The sequence below is a fragment of the Staurois parvus genome, unplaced genomic scaffold, assembly GCF_062004578.1.
Source record: "Staurois parvus isolate SC_StPar_1 unplaced genomic scaffold, SC_StPar_1.0 ptg002060l, whole genome shotgun sequence".
Classification (NCBI taxonomy): Eukaryota; Metazoa; Chordata; class Amphibia; order Anura; family Ranidae; genus Staurois; species Staurois parvus.
In genome coordinates, this window is record NW_028319856.1 from 103,933 (window position 1) to 119,879 (window position 15,947).

At 45.2% G+C, this 15,947-nt stretch overlaps 1 protein-coding gene across 1 annotated transcript in view; it reads right to left on the reverse strand.

Moving 5' to 3' along the window:
* Nucleotides 1–15,947, reverse strand: part of LOC149432896 (uncharacterized) — a 93,347-nt gene that overhangs the window by 18,823 nt on the left and 58,577 nt on the right. Inside the window, exons 6-12 of the mRNA XM_089664827.1 lie at nucleotides 13,801–13,857; nucleotides 13,561–13,698; nucleotides 13,411–13,467; nucleotides 13,227–13,316; nucleotides 13,058–13,129; nucleotides 10,039–10,173; nucleotides 9,129–9,203 (exon numbers count right to left, since the gene is read on the reverse strand). Of these exons, the coding sequence (XP_089520953.1) occupies nucleotides 9,129–9,203; nucleotides 10,039–10,173; nucleotides 13,058–13,129; nucleotides 13,227–13,316; nucleotides 13,411–13,467; nucleotides 13,561–13,698; nucleotides 13,801–13,857 (624 nt within the window). The remainder of the gene's footprint in view (nucleotides 1–9,128; nucleotides 9,204–10,038; nucleotides 10,174–13,057; nucleotides 13,130–13,226; nucleotides 13,317–13,410; nucleotides 13,468–13,560; nucleotides 13,699–13,800; nucleotides 13,858–15,947) is intronic.

The window sequence follows — 15,947 nt, forward strand, 5'->3', positions numbered from 1 at the left end:
CAGTACCAACCTCAACAGTTTAAAGGGCAACAACAGACACACTACTCATCTCCCAGGAATAATAAAGGGGGTAAAAACTACAACAAAGGCACTTACCACAAACCTAAACAGGATAATTCCCGATCAAGACCAACTAATCACAATAATATTAAGAATAATAAACCATATAACAATAACTTTAGACCACCACCTAATTCGGATTATTATTACAACCAGCAACAAAATCCTGATTACTATCAACAAACTACCAATTATCCCCGTCAGCCTTTTTTAGGGGTAAGCAATACACGAAAAAGAAGGGACACGGGAGGGGAAAGAGAGGAGGGAAGAGAACAAATGGACACTCCAAAGAAAAGGAGGGTGTAAAGGCACAAGGTATCTTTAACCTCAGTGGAACTAGCCTTACAGAAAAAGAGCTTCACTTGCTTGATAAAGGATTGAAATACGCCCCATCAAAAAACCTGAACAAGTTTGAAACCTATATGGACATACATAAGTTCGCACGACAATTATCCCTGAAAAGGTATTTTGCGAATAATCCTATCAATAGAGATGTACCGATTGGCAAATACACTCATTCTAATCTACACAATGCATCCACCTATAACCCTCCTCCACAAACTCACTCGTACGTGAATTTATTTAGAGATAAGGTCCTGAAAGAATTGAGAGAAATACCATTTAAAAGACCTTTTGACAGAACAGGCGATACTAAAGCCATTAAATCATTATTAGAAAGGAAGAATTTGGTAATAAGACCAGCGGACAAAGGTGGAGGTGTAGTGGTTCTTAACAAGGAAGACTATATCAATGAGGTCAACAACATTTTGAGTGATAATACCACTTATGTCCGTTTACCTAAGGATCCTAAAATAGAGTACAAACGTTCTCTTAAAAACATCATTAATAAGGGGTATGGAGAAGGTATTCTGAATAAAAAAGAAAAGTCCTACTTATGTCCATCAGCACCTAAGTTACCAGTCTTATATATATTACCGAAGGTTCATAAGGACCCCATAAAACCTCCGGGGAGACCAATAATAAGCGGTATTGGTTCCTTATCCTCTAGGATTGGTGAATATGTGGACTTTTTTCTCCAGCCACTCGTTTTACAAACTGCAGCATACTTAAAGGACACTAAACAGGTTCTAAACGAGGTCAGCTCCTTAGTTACTTCTCCCGACACCTTTTTAGTTACAGCGGATGTCGCTTCTCTGTATTCAAATATTAATCACAATGATGGTATGGAAGCAGCTGATTTCTTTTTAACACATTACAGCTCCTTACCTGTCACCCAGAAGAATTTCATTCTAGAGCTATTAGAATTTGCTATGTTCAGGAACTATTTTTGGTTCAACAAAGACTACTATCTGCAGATAAGAGGCGTGGCAATGGGGGCAAAGTTTGCCCCCTCCCTGGCAAACCTGTTTATGGCCAGGTGGGAGGAAGACCTTATTTTTGCCAGAGATTGGCCAGAGCTGTTGTTTTACAAAAGATATATTGATGATATCTTGCTTCTATGGAATGGGGAGGAGGAGTCTCTCATAAACTTCTTTAACTCATTAAATAACAATACTCTTAACATCAAACTCACATACGTTTACAGCCGTGAAGAGATTAATTTCTTAGATTTAACTCTTGTCAACTACATGGGCAGGATTACCACTAAATCTTTCTTTAAAGCGACAGATCGCAATAGCTTCATTCCTCTTGGGAGTTGTCATCATCCCAAATGGCTGTCCAATATTCCAAAAGGACAGATAATGAGGATTAGGCGCAATTGCTCGGATGATGAGACTTTTCATGTTCAGGCCAATATCTTAAAATATAGGTTTCTAGAGAAGGGATACAGTGAGGCAACCCTTGATCATACTATTCGTTTAGTGGCGCAGATGAATAGAAACACCATGTTGATGGATAAAACAAGGAACAATCAGAAAAAAATCTGCCCCTTCGTTACATCTTTCTCGACCCAATATAAGGCAATCAATAAAATAATGAATGATAATTGGGGTATTTTAAAAATGGACCCAGTTCTTACAGCAATACTACCGGAGAAACCGGAAATTGTATTTCGGAAAGCAACCGCTGTTAGACATATGATTGCACCAAATGTTGTTGATCCCCCTAATAACATTTCTTTGTTTAATGATTTAAATGGGTTTCACCCCTGTAACAGATGCATCATCTGCAAGTGTGACAATACCAGAAAAAGGAAAGTCAGCACATTCCAATCATCAGTTACTGGCAAAAGTTATAACATCAAACATTTCATCTCTTGTCATAGCAAATTTGTAGTATATTTACTACAGTGTCCCTGTCACAAACAGTATATTGGCAGGACAACAAGACGTCTACGTGACCGGTTACGTGAGCATGTTTCTAATATTAAGAAGGGTTTTAGGGAGCATTCATTATCAAATCATTACCGCCTTCACCATAATAAGGACCCTTCTTCACTCAAATTTACTGGCATTGATGTGATCAGTAACCATTGGAGGGGTATTAATAAAACTAGGGCAGTTTCCCAAGCCGAAACTAGATGGGTGTTTGAGCTCCAATCTTTACATCCTTTAGGCCATAACATTGAGGTAGACGTCAATTGCTTCATTGCTAACAACTGACGGTTTTTATCTTTCATATAATCATATATTGTGATTTGAGCTTATTGCATATTATGTTTTAATTGTGTCGGATTCTCATCATGTGTTTATTTCCAGCATGAGAGATATTTTTCCATGTGTATAACATTTTAACATTTGGCAATTTATCACGAGAGACATTTTTCCATGTGTATAACATTTTAGCATCTGGCATTCTATCGTGTATCTACCCTGACTGTTATACCAGTCTTTTTTATTACTAATTGCCTCCTCCCGCCCTGCTTCTTATGTTCATTTGGGAGACGGGCGCAGGAAGGAATATGCGGTTTCTATAAACCTTTTACTGGTTTTAAGCGTTTTAGGTTTTTTACCTCTTTTTACCCTGATTTCCTGCAGTTTCCATATATATCTATTATGGGACATATATTCGATATCCTGACTGGGTCTGGCATTGCGATATCAGATATGCTATTTTGCCAGATCCAACACACGATATATATAACATCTGAGGTTTTATATTATATGTCCTCATTTTATTTCCTTATATCTGAAATTTGTATCATTTATGCGTTTGTACTTTGCATCTTGCCGTGGTCCGTTACATAATCTTATGCCATTCACTGAGGGGATCCCTATACCCCATAGATCATTTTGTGCACTGTTAATGTTATAGCTATTTGCACTTCCACTTTCTATAAGGATATAGTGTTTACAGCAAATTCCCTGGGGTCTGTGACATAGCTAGCAACTGTTTTTGGGTTTTGCACATTAAGACTTCTCTGTCTCCTCCTCACTACATGGTAGATCGCGGATCCACGGCAAAATGGCGCTGCCGTGCTCGCGCATGCGCAGTGCGTGTTCTTCTTCGGGAAAATGGCCACGGCTCACTGCGCATGTGCCATTTCCCCTATTTCTGACACTGGCGTCTGTCACGCTTCTGTGCAGTCTCCCCTCTGATGATGTGCCTTTAGCACGAAAGGCCTAAGGAGGAACTGTACAGAGCGTGACGTCATTCACCCGCCGGAGCCACGAGGAGGCCCGGCGGTCTATACTATTGGGGTCAGTACTGCATCTTTTACTCTATGCTTTTCACCATATCCATGATGTACTATATGCATACTGCCCTGCTGCTGTTTTTATAAATAAACCAGAGTTTTTGGACATACTACACTATTTTGGGCATTTGTTTTCTGGGGCTCCTGTCTGGAGCTTTCACTCCCATAGAGAAAGCACTTTGCCATCCTGAGAGGAGGTTTCTCCTGAAACACCTGGCTTACCTTAAGGGGATCCCCCGGACCTGTTATAGGAGTCTGTGATGACCCACCGTGAGGGAGACGCCTGGCTGCCTGGATTCTGATGTACCCATTGCCCGTGATGCATAATCACACATGCGCATAACCCATGCGTTTCCGGTGAGTGCGCATTTCTGTTACTCTGACAGAGTGGAGGCCGTGGGAATCCGTATCTCTACAGTTTACCATTGTGATACTAGATTATCACCCTATTGACTTTTCATCCTTCTTAGCGCTGCACTTTATTATTTAAGATTGATTGTTTATGTTTAAGGCATTATGGTTGCCTAATGTGTTCCAGCTGCTGACTTCTATTAGAGGGCTCACTACATATTTCATATAAAGGAGGAATTATAGTCCCCCTCCTGATTTTGAACATCTACTGCAGCTCCAACACTCAACCCTGCTTCGAATTGCCACTGCAGTTGAGGCTCAGACTGCAATCATGCAGCAAAACACCACGCTACTGCAGGAAAACAATCGCCTGCTGCAGGAAAACAATCGGCAGCTGCATGACATCCGAGCCTTCTGTCAAGCAGGGCCTGATCAAAATGCACCATCAACCAGCGGCTCACAACCCTTGTGTAGTCGTTTGGAGTCAATGCCAATGGTGCTACACAGTTCCCCTGCTGGAAGTGGTGGGGAAGCAGCAGGGGAACTACATATTGAGGTGCCTATTCAGGAGTCACCCACTCTGGAGGAGCCCTCTCAAATCCCACCCCAGCCCCTAAATCCCCAGGTGCAGGATCAACCCGTTATCTCTCACACTTCATCTTCCTCACACTCCACTTTGCCCCTTGGCCACACCCCCACTTTCATAGCCCCTCACATTGTTCCTACACACACCACACAATACCACTACCTCCCTTACCAAACACATCCTACACACTTCAATGCCCCTACCAACACACCCCTCCAAACCACACATTCAACCCCTTCTTCTGTAGTCCTTCCCTCTCACTCTTTCACAGCCCCACAACCAATTTACACCACTATCCAACACCACTTTAGGCTATCCCCTTCCTCTGCCTCCACCCAATACCCTTTCCCAGGCCCTGGACACCCCCCCTGCCCTCATACCCCCCCCGCCCTCATACCCCTCCCATCCGCCCTCATACCCCCTCCCTGCCCTCATACCCCCCCCCCCTCATACCCCTCCCCCCGCAGCAGCAGCAGCAGGAACCATCCGAGGAGCCCGAGGCGCCCGACCATGACCTTCCCTCCCCCCCTGCCTATAATTAAATAAATATTTTATTTTGTTCAAAGTGGCTGAACGTGTCTTGCATATTGTCAAATGTGTTTGGGCTAATAATGTGGAGTTGATCATGTAGGAAATCCAACACAGGTGTTTTAGGTTTAGTGTTGCGGCCAGTAATTCTAAATAGTTAATGTTGATTGCATCATCAGACCCCAGCCCTTCTCAACAAACTGGTGACCAAAGGACTAGCCAATCTAAAACAGCGCTGTCAAGTGCGTAACAATGCTGCACCCTGCACAAACCTTTCCCAGCTATTGGTCCACACTCTGTGTTCCGCCAGCCTGGGAGCGATTGTTACTGGGTCAGGTTAATGACGCAATTAACCCTTCACATTGCCAACACCTCCTTTTTTCACAGAGAAAGAGGCAACTTGGCAATATCAGCAATACCACTATGATGGTTGCATAAGCATCGGTATACCACTGTCAACGCAGGCAGCGATATACTGAAATTTAAAACACACACAATAGCGCTCTTCAGAGACAGGGGTGCTTATTTTGCATTAAAGAGCTTTAAAAAACAGTTCAACACTTCCAGAAAGTAAGCTTTTTAACTAAAAGGTCAGAAGGGTGGAAGAAAAATATTTTCAGAAAAAGATGTAGCAGATGAATGGATAGAACAAAGAGAACAGAAGTTTAGAGGGATAAAGTACTTGGCTTTGGGTTAAGCAGATCATGTTTCACTGCCAAAAGGGGCTTATTTCCCAAAGTTCGTTCCTATGTTAAAAGGGAGATTCTATCATTTTCTCTCAAGTCAGCTTGGCTTAACGTCAAGCATCACAGCCTTTATCTAGGAACTCAGCAGGGTGTCTCCCTGAAGCAGAGAGCCAATTGACTCATTTGTGTGGGTGTCAGGTGGAGACCCAAGCTATGACCAAAAATCACTCATTGATTATATTACGGTTCATAACTTAGCCTGGATACATAGAACATTCTATCCACGAGTAGATTAATACGCACAATCTTCAGCTAAACGTCTACATATGAGATACCTGCTTGGATGCTTAAGGAGATATCATTTTCTGCTCTCCTGTATATGACAGCTAGGGTGTGTAATATACCAGGCGATTTGTCTTAAAGTGAGCCATCCCAATATGTGCTCCATGTTTGTGTAATTATTTCCTATTTAGAGACATAAAATTATATGTAAAACTGGATTTGGAAAATGTCTGTTTTACGATTCCTTGGAATGTCTTTTGAAGCTCAGCAACTGTTCGGTTTATGGCTTTATAACCCCTTCTCAAGCAACAGTCTCCCAGACAGAGGGGCGCCAGCTATTAAGGTTTATAGCCATGATGCCCTCCCAATGAGTTTGCTGCCTGTGATCTCTGTCATCATCCAGACCACTTGTCACTCAACAGAGAGAGGGGGGGGGGATATCAGAGGAATCGGATTTGGGAGAGAGAGAGACAATATGGAGGGGTTTGGAGCAAAATGGATGAGCACGTGCCTCTCTGTGGGCACAATTGCTACAGTTACCACTCCAAAAAACAGCACATACTAAATAACATTCAAAGTTGACACTTCCCAAGGAATTGGTGGTTATACTCTTTGGCCTTTCTGCTGTTTTGACCTGGTGGTGTGTCAAAGAGTTCTAGATGTTCCACATCAAACAAGTTCTCTGCCACATGTAGCAGTTGGGCATTGTCTGCTCTCAATTTGGCTGACCCAATTGAGCCAAGGATTCTCAGTGGACTCTGTGGGCAAGGCTAACTTTCACAAAAATGGGGCAAAAAATTATTGCAGCTTGCTTGCAAATTGTTGTCTAGCTTTGCTCTTTATGGGATGCTGATTTTAAAGAAGACTCTGCATCAAACACTTGCCTCCCCCAGAGACTGACACTGCTGTCCAAATACGTTCCCTGGGCTACTACATTGACACACACTATAGAAGAAGTGTGTCAATAGCCAGGCCACCACGTGCAAAACCAGGCCACGACTTACAAACATTAAGCCTGCCAAGGAAAGCTAGAGACACCTAAAAGTTGTGAGAATAAGAAAAAGGACTTTTGTTGTTTGGACTATCACTCTGCTTGACTTAAGTTTGCTTTACATACCATGTTACATCTTGCCTCGAGATTGGTTTGGGAGCATAGGATCTTACGCTGCCTGATTCTAGATGTGTGTGCCTATGGAATTTATGTGCCCAGTTGACACTTGTTCCTCACTTCATTCCCTTCCCAACTCCTGTTGACAAAACACTGATATGTGAATTAGCAACAAATTGGATCCAAGTGATGTGTGTTGAGCAGAAAGTCAATTTGTCCCTCTTCTTTGCTGCGGGACATTGCATGTAAGTGGTCTCATCCATAACTGACAGTCCTTCCCAGAGCAGCTTTCAAGTCATGTGGCTTCTGTGTAATGCCAATTCCAATTAGAAATGAGGTGAGGAGTAACATCTTGACAGAGTTGCCCACAGGATCCGCCCACACATTATCTACTTGGTTGCACCTCCCCTTTTGCCAGTCTTCACAACTACACTCCACCAAGCTACCTTGAAGTCCCTGGATGGAATGAAGAGCTACTCCAAATGTAAACAATGTAACGTGCATGGAGTGTTCTGTGTAAACTCTTGCGGCATTTCACAAACGGCAGCAAACTAAGATTGGGAGTAGCTGCAGACAGCAAGCAGTCAACTTCAATCTTTATATATCCGAGTTTAGGATTGAAGGAGCTGGTTTACCTCTTTGAAACATGCAATCCTAAAGCTGGACTTGCCAGACTTTGTTTGGACATTAACAAAAATTCAAGGTAAGCAAGATTGGCCACTGCAGCTGCAGTGTACTGCAATGCTTTAGGGACATGCAGATCAGCTCCAACTGCAATGAAAAAGATTGCCTACCTGCAAAGGCTAAAGAAGGCCACAACACAGTCCACTGTCAAATATAAATAACATTTATTTACAAAAATATTTAAAATTGCTGGAAATAGGCCACGATGTCTGGCTGGTTCTCGGCTGGCCCCACCTCTAATGCCTGCTCCAGCGTCCCAATGCGCTCACACACCCAGCCCATGAGGCCTCTTATGGCTGGGTGGTTGAACACTGTAGAAAAAGTCAGAAAAAATGTATTTGCTGCACTTAAAAAAGGAGACACTTGCTTCCAAACAAACAACAGCATGCAATACTTGTCTAACTTTGTCCATTATCCTGAAAGCACTCTATGCTGTTGTCAACTTATAATTGGAACACAGAGCTTACATCTCTTGCCTGGGAGGATTTCATGGGCCAGGGAGTGAGTTTGGAATCCTTAGGCCTAGATTAGAGTGCTCACTGACTACAAATATATCTGTGGGCAAAAGCAAAAAGGGCAATCTCATCAGTAAAGGCAACAGATGACTTTGCCACACCTATCTCCTCCACAGAGTTCCCAAAGACATCTATCCTAGATTTCTATTAGCTGCAGAGAGGGGAGGGATGGGGCCCTACACACATGCTCCTCAGCCAGAGCACAGAGCTGAGCAAATTCTGTGAGCCTATTGGAGCCTAGTGGCCCAACTCCCTCCACACAGGTCCAGAGATTCCTATAGAGCTGGCAGTGTGATTAACCAGGTGTGTCCTTGAAGGGAGGCAGTCCATCTCCCAGGAAGCTGGATGTGTCAGCTGCATCTATTTGTAGTGATTCTTTAAGATAGTGGAGAGACCAGAGTGGAACAAACACTAGTTACTTGGGAAGCAGGTTTTGGATCACTGGAGTGTCAGGTTAGTGCTTGACTATTGTGTCATATTCTTTGTTTATTGCCCTTTCTTAATTAGAAAAACACTTTAATGTATGCCTATGTAGAACAACTGTCAGCTGTCAGGTCTAAGTGTTAATATTAAGCCCCTATCTGCCTGATGTGTTGTTTAGTGTGAATGTTTTATTTCTTTGTGGGGGGCATCCTATACACAGGATGAGGCCAAACAATTTAGACAAGGGGGAGCTGAAGCCTTCTACATACGTTACATGTGCATATGTGTAAACAGTTCAGAAACTGACCTTCTGGGATGTCGGCCTCTGCATCCAGAGGGGGCTGTAGCTCCCCCATAGCAGGTGGGGCATTGGGAAGTACAACTACATGAAGAGTAACAAAAAAAAGACACAAGAAAAAGTTGCGAGTCCTGACATTTGACAAACACATGGATGTTAAACAGTCACATAGTACAGGCCCCAGGTAGTAAGCCCTAGCCCTACCCAACATAGCAAAGTCCTCTTTCGGTTTGGGTTACTAAACTAGATGGCCAGAAGAGCTTAAGGCCAAATTCATTTGGCCACTTGTTGGCACCCACACTCCAGCAAGCTGCTCATATCCTACAATGCTAACATACTCTTTGGCTGTCCATTGACGATGTTTCAGATCACCTTAGGATGTAACCCAAAGGTCTTCCTTGCCAGTGGTGTGGTGCCAGCATTCCAATGTTGGAGAGGCTTGCTCTTGACAAGAGGAATTGGCTCACATACATCAGCTTAGCTACGCTTACACTACAGTAATAGTGGAAACACTCATTGGTCAGCCCTTGCAGCCATTCCCACTTTCCTTTCTGGGGTCTACAATACAGTGACTTAGATCATCCCAAAGCAAAGGTCACAGTTCGGCAGCAGACCTGAAGCTTCACAGGAAGACGTCACAAGGTCTAAGTCTTTGACAGTCTAGCTGTAAAAGGGCTTAGTCCATACAATATTCTCCTCCCCTATGCCAAAACACAAATGCCCCCTCGAGTGTTAACACATGCACACTGCAAGGTGGCATTTGTAGCTTGGAGCAGATTGGGAATCACAAAAAAAAAATAAGTCTGGTGCCAGGCTTAGCACCCTTTACCCAACACATCTCATGTGACACCCCCACACATAGACACTGTGTAAAAGCAAATATTGTAAAGTTGATCACATTCACACAAATGGGACATACCTGGGTCCTGGGGCTCAGGGGAACTGGAGGGGAGTTGGCCCTCCTCCAATGACTCCACCTCTTCCTCCTCCTCCTCCATCCATTGCCTCCTGGGGGCTCTGGAGTGCAGCCACTCCCTTTCTGAGTGCCAGGTGACTTGAAAAAAACACAAGCAAAAGAGCTCCACATGTCAGTATAATTCGAGGCTTTGTAAACTTAAGAGTTTACTACAAACACACACACTGTTAAAACCAAGCCTTACATTCTCTCAGACTTGAAGTACAAGGTGCAGACTAACTCCAGCTAAGTTTCGATAGTGTATGACCCTAGGGAGCCATGGATGTCCAAGAAAGTCAAACATGAAATTCTGGCTCATGAACGTCCAAATAGAAGAGGGTGCACTCATGAAAATAAACAAAGTCCAATCTTTATGTCGGATATTGTAAGGGGTTGTGGTGTTAACAGCCACTGTGCCCTTAGCTGCAACCTTTTCAAAGGTTGACACAAGGGAAAGCCCTTAACCATTGGATATTCAAAGACACACAACTCAAAACACTTCCCAAACACTAATAGCCGAGAAGCTCCTCAGAGATAGGCTCTCCCACCCCTCTGCTAGTGTATTTTGGGGGCACATATCCTGTGTTGGTCGGTCATTGTAAATTTAGTCAAAAGGCCAAAGTTTCTTGCCTTCATGCATTCGCAGCATGAAAGCCCCACTGCTTGGCATCCTCCTCAGGCTCTAAAAATACTGACCTGCTGCCAATTATCATCCCATGCTGTGCTAGAGAGCAGAACTTGGTCTCCAAAAGGTATGGATGTGTACAGGCCTACACATATTGAGCTAATAACTGCCTGGCCACTACACTAGAATCCACATTGGAAGCTGTATTCTCAAAACTGCTTGACCATGTGTGATAAGAAAGCAAGCAATATTACTTAAAGTCTTACTAAACCCACAACAGTCAAAGCAGTGTAAATATGCAGTAAATCATCCTTGTTATACTCGCTGTGTAACCTAAGGGGTTAATACTCTGTCTTGTGTAAGAAGGCTGTTTGATCCTGTCTTCTCTGCCCCTCCTCTTGTTGAAATGACCAACTGATACAGACTGAATCCGTAATCACATGCACATGCTCAGTTTGCGGTGCATTGCTATACTTTTTGGGTGTTGGTTTGGGGAGGGTGCATGTGATCAGCACAGGGCCAATCAACACTGTTCACATAGAGGGCCAGAAGATTCACACCATCCTAGAGCAGACAGAAAAATACTCAAAGTTTAACAGAGCTCTGCTGAAGTCACAAGACTGCTCTAACTGCTGATGATAAAAGGCATTTAGCTTTTTTTATGGCCTTAAATACTTGCACTGCCATGTTCTGTTTTATTGCGGGAGACCAGACAGAGTGAATTCTGGGTACAGGGAGAGCGGATATAGTCAATGCAGGGTCTGCGTAGACCAGATAGAGTGAATGCGGGCTTCGGGGTTTAGTTACACTCTAAGCCTGACATACATAGATTAAAAGGGAAGTCCAGCCCAAGATTTTTGGACTTTACCTCTCCTGTGGATTACAGAAGTGTAGTTCATTTGGCACTCCTGCGACACATTTTCAGGGGACAGCTGCATTCTATTCACTGAAGTCACACAGCATGGCCAGACTGGATCAAGATCCCGACTTTCAAGTCATGATATACTGCAGACTCCGGAGCAGCAACTGGATCAGCCTAGCCATGAATAACAGAGTTTTAGCCTGCCAGTGCCTCCCCCTCCACAGCACAGTAAGTGCTGGGGGGTTGAGCTGACAGCCAACATGTGATTGCAGATGTCACAGCATGCCTGAACTCCCAGAAACCCCCACCCCCTCCTGGTGCCTGTGTCCCCTCACCCACCCCCTTCTCATCCTGTAGCAGCCTTTGAAGTTGGGCTGCACAGGATGAGAAGTGTCACTTCTCCCCCCCTGCTGCTTGTCACTTCCTCCCATCCTGCAAAGCCCCATGGGAGGAAGGTGACCCCCTGTGGCGGGAGTCACACCTCTCCTGGCCATACAGCCAGGAGAGGGATAGCCTCCCACCAGGGGGTTCCGGAGCAGGGCTGCCGTCCTGTCGCTGCGTGCCCCCCTGGCGGCTCTAGCACGGGTGCGAGGCTTCCCGCACCTGCACCTGCTGGAGACAAAGAGAGCAAGGCCCGTGTCAAGAGGGCGTGCCTCATTGCCCTGGCAACACAGTGCTGGGCTGGACGTTGCCAGGACAACAGGGAGCCGATGCAGGATTCTCCCGGGTGTTTTGTCTGCTGCGAAGCTGCTGGGAGGTCGGCGCTGAGGCGAGACCCCCGCAGCCACTCTGCATAATACTCTGGGGATACCAGGATTATTAGCCGCTGAACACTCTGCTAATACTCGGGGCTCAGGAGGAGTACCCGCTGCTACACTGCCTAATACTGTGAGGCCAGGATTGCACGTGTTGCAGTGTGCTGTAGAAGTGGACCCTCTCCTGTGTGCTGATAAGTGTCGCCCCCTGTTGTAGGCCGCTGTGAGCCAGGAAAACCCCTGCCGGAACTGTGAGTGTTTCTGCCCCTGTTTTCCCCCCTGTATGGAAGGGCTGTGAACTCTCCCTCCTTTCCCTTCCCTGCCTGGATTACAATTTAATAGAGACTCTAAGTTTGCCCTTCTTGGGGCCAAATTACAATATTTTGGGGAGCCATCCCTGCTCTTCCCCTGCCGTGAGAACTTGGACGCTACCTTCATACCCAAATTGAGTGACTGTCCTAATTCAAGAAAGCATTGTGTGTTTATCATCTGCTCTGTGTGTTTGGTCCTGCCTAAGCGCCATCACAGCAGAGTTACCACCCTTACAACCTAGGGGGGACAGATGAAGTATTGGACCAATGCTTCAACCACCTAGGTAAGTTGCAGTAGTGGAAACAAAAACAAGGCAGACTTAGATAAGAAACTACAGTCCGGCCAATATTAAGCAGTCAAATTAGCCTACAGCTATGGTCAGCATGATTGTACAGAAGGTAAATCACCAAACACATTGAAGGTACTTACAGTGGACCTGAGGGGGTGACCACTCCTCCCTCTGCTCTTCCTCCAGCTCACCCTCTTCCAATATGGCTGGAGCTACACAAACAACAAGAAAGAACAAAAACAACACATTGCAAACATCAAATTGACATAATGCACACAGAGAACAGGCAAGCACATCCAAGGCACTTACAGTGAGCTGGAGGTGAGGGGGTCTCCTGCTGTGGGCTAAATTCTGGAGGTGGCTGGTGGACCTCCTCCTCCGGAGAAAACCTTGCTTGAACTACACAAACAAGAAAGGACAACAATAACCCCTTTGAGAGAGCCAAGGACAACAAGGAACACAGAGAACAGACAAGCACATTCAATGAACTCACAGTGTGCCTCAGAAGAGGGATCCTCCTCCTCTCCCTCTTCTGACATGGCTGGTGGTGCTACATAAACAACAAGATAGAACAGAACACATTGCAGACATCAAAGTTACATAATGCACAGAGAGAATAGGCAAGCACATCCAAGACACTTACAGTGAGCTTGAGGTGAGGGAGTCTCCGGCAGCACAGGCGACCGTGGAGACAGGGGTGGTGGTGATGGTGGTGGTGATGGTGGTAGTGGTGGTGCCACCGCCGCCTCCTCCTCCTCCACTGTAGGCAACCTTGCTGGTACTACACAAACAAGAAGACGAAGAACAACAACAACAACCCCTTTGAGTGAGCCAAGGACAACAAGGAACACAGAGAACAGACAAGCACATTCAATGCACTTACAGTGAGCCTGAGAGGATGTGCCCTCCTCCTCATCCCCCTCTTCCAACATAGCTGGTGCTACATAAACAACAAGATAGAACACAACAAACACATTGCACACATCAAAGTTACATAATGCACACAGAGAACAGCCAATCACATTCAAGGCACTTACATTGGCCCTCCTCTTCACTGTCTTGTTGTACAAAAAGAATAACACAGAATTGGAACATTACTAACCTAAAAACATGGCAGAAGTTTAGTCATTTCTCACAAACCTGTGTGCCAAAGCTAAAGCCACAGGGCTGAATGACAACTGTCCATTTCCTGGTGTCAGGCCACACATACAGGCACAATTGCGTTCGTGTCCCTAATTTGTTTTGTTTTTACTTTGGATGTCCATCCATTGGGGCAGACTGCATCATTTTCCACAACTTTGTCCACCGCACTACAGCAGATAGCAAGTCATGGTAGGAGGATGATTTGTTAATCTTGTTGATCATGCATTTGCTATGCAATGACATGATTACAATGTCAATTTAGATATTAGGAACTCTTGGATGTCCTAATAGGATTGGACCACACTTATCACATGGTATTTGGACCAATCACAGCACCCTGGTCAATATGATTGGCTGTAGACCATATATACCAGATCACCAAAAAGGCCACATGGCAGTAATGTAAGCAAGTCAAGACAATGTTAAACATTTCCGTTAGAATGATTCTCAATGTAAGGACAAGCCAAGATTCTGAAATTCCCCCATTCCCAAAACTAACCAGAAATCCCCCCAGATGTCCCCTATCTATAATACTGTATTTATGTGTTAATGTGTTAATAATAACATACTATGCATTGTAGAATATTTCTCATGTTCTGTCATTTTATGGGGCCTCACCAAATGAGATTGGCTGTACATCATGGAGTTGCATTTTAGTCCAAAATATTCCATAATTTGTATACTCTGCAACTTTCAAACAGCATACATAACATACAAATATTGTAATTTAATGGGTCAAAAGAAGTCCAATTCTGTCAAATGTATAAACAAAATGTTATGACTGCGATTTTGATGGGATATGTTTGTGAACATCTAAGCCATAATATTTTTAGGCAAAAATCCCGCATCACAAACAAACAGCCATTGGGGATCAAATGTCACCAAACACAGCTCTATTAGTGATTAAGAAAAGGTTCTTGTCACAGTCCCCCTCCAGCCTGCTGTCCCTTCCTCCCCCCTTGCTCTCCTTTCATAATCCCCCCTCTCTTCCCCTTGCAGATTCCCAGGGTCCTGCACAAGCCTACATCAAAAGCTGTTCAGGAGGGGAGGAAACACCCACTGTGGTGCGGGTAACACCTCTCCTCAGCAAAGTTGCCAAGGAGTCGGCTACCCCACTTGGCCCAAATGGCACAGGCCGCCGAGGTGTCCCTGTGTGCCCCCCGGTGGGCACAGCGCAGCCACGAGGCTTCCCGCACTCTGCGGCCGCCAGAGACAAAGGCCATGCTCCCTGAGCGCGGCCCCAGTGAGCGGGGCGTGCCTTGTTGCCCCGGCGACCTGCCGATGGGCTGGCCATTGCCAGAAGAACCGGGAAGCGTCCTGCTCTGGCTTAAGAAGACCGGAGCAGGACCCAGTCCACTGTTGGTCCCCGGTATGTCGCCATGAGCAGCTGTTGGGAAGTCTGAGCTGAGGCCAGACCTCCCCATCTCCAAGAACCTGCTGAGTACTCTGCTGATACCTGGGGGGCTAGAGGTGCTTGCTATCCGCTGTGTGCAAGGGTACTCCTGCCTGCTACCTGCTGTGTGCCCGAGGATACTCCTGCCTAAACCGTGAATGCCCCAATCCTCCTGTCTGAACTACCCCCCTGGATCCCCCAATTTTCCCTGCCTGTACTGTCCGGTGGAACTCTCATACATTTTTTGCCTGGATTGCCCCATTGAACCTCCCTATTACTTTAGCAGGAGCTGCCTGCTTGGATTAATACATGCTTGGGCCATCGCTACACAAATTGCCTTATCATGGGCTGAATTACAATTGTTTGGAGCTACTCCCCTCTCCTCCCCCATTTTGGGTACCCGGATGCTAAATTCCTACCCTGATTGAGTGCTTTCCATATAACAATAACGCTTGGTGTTTTTAGCATCCTCCGTGTGTTCTGTCCTGCCTACG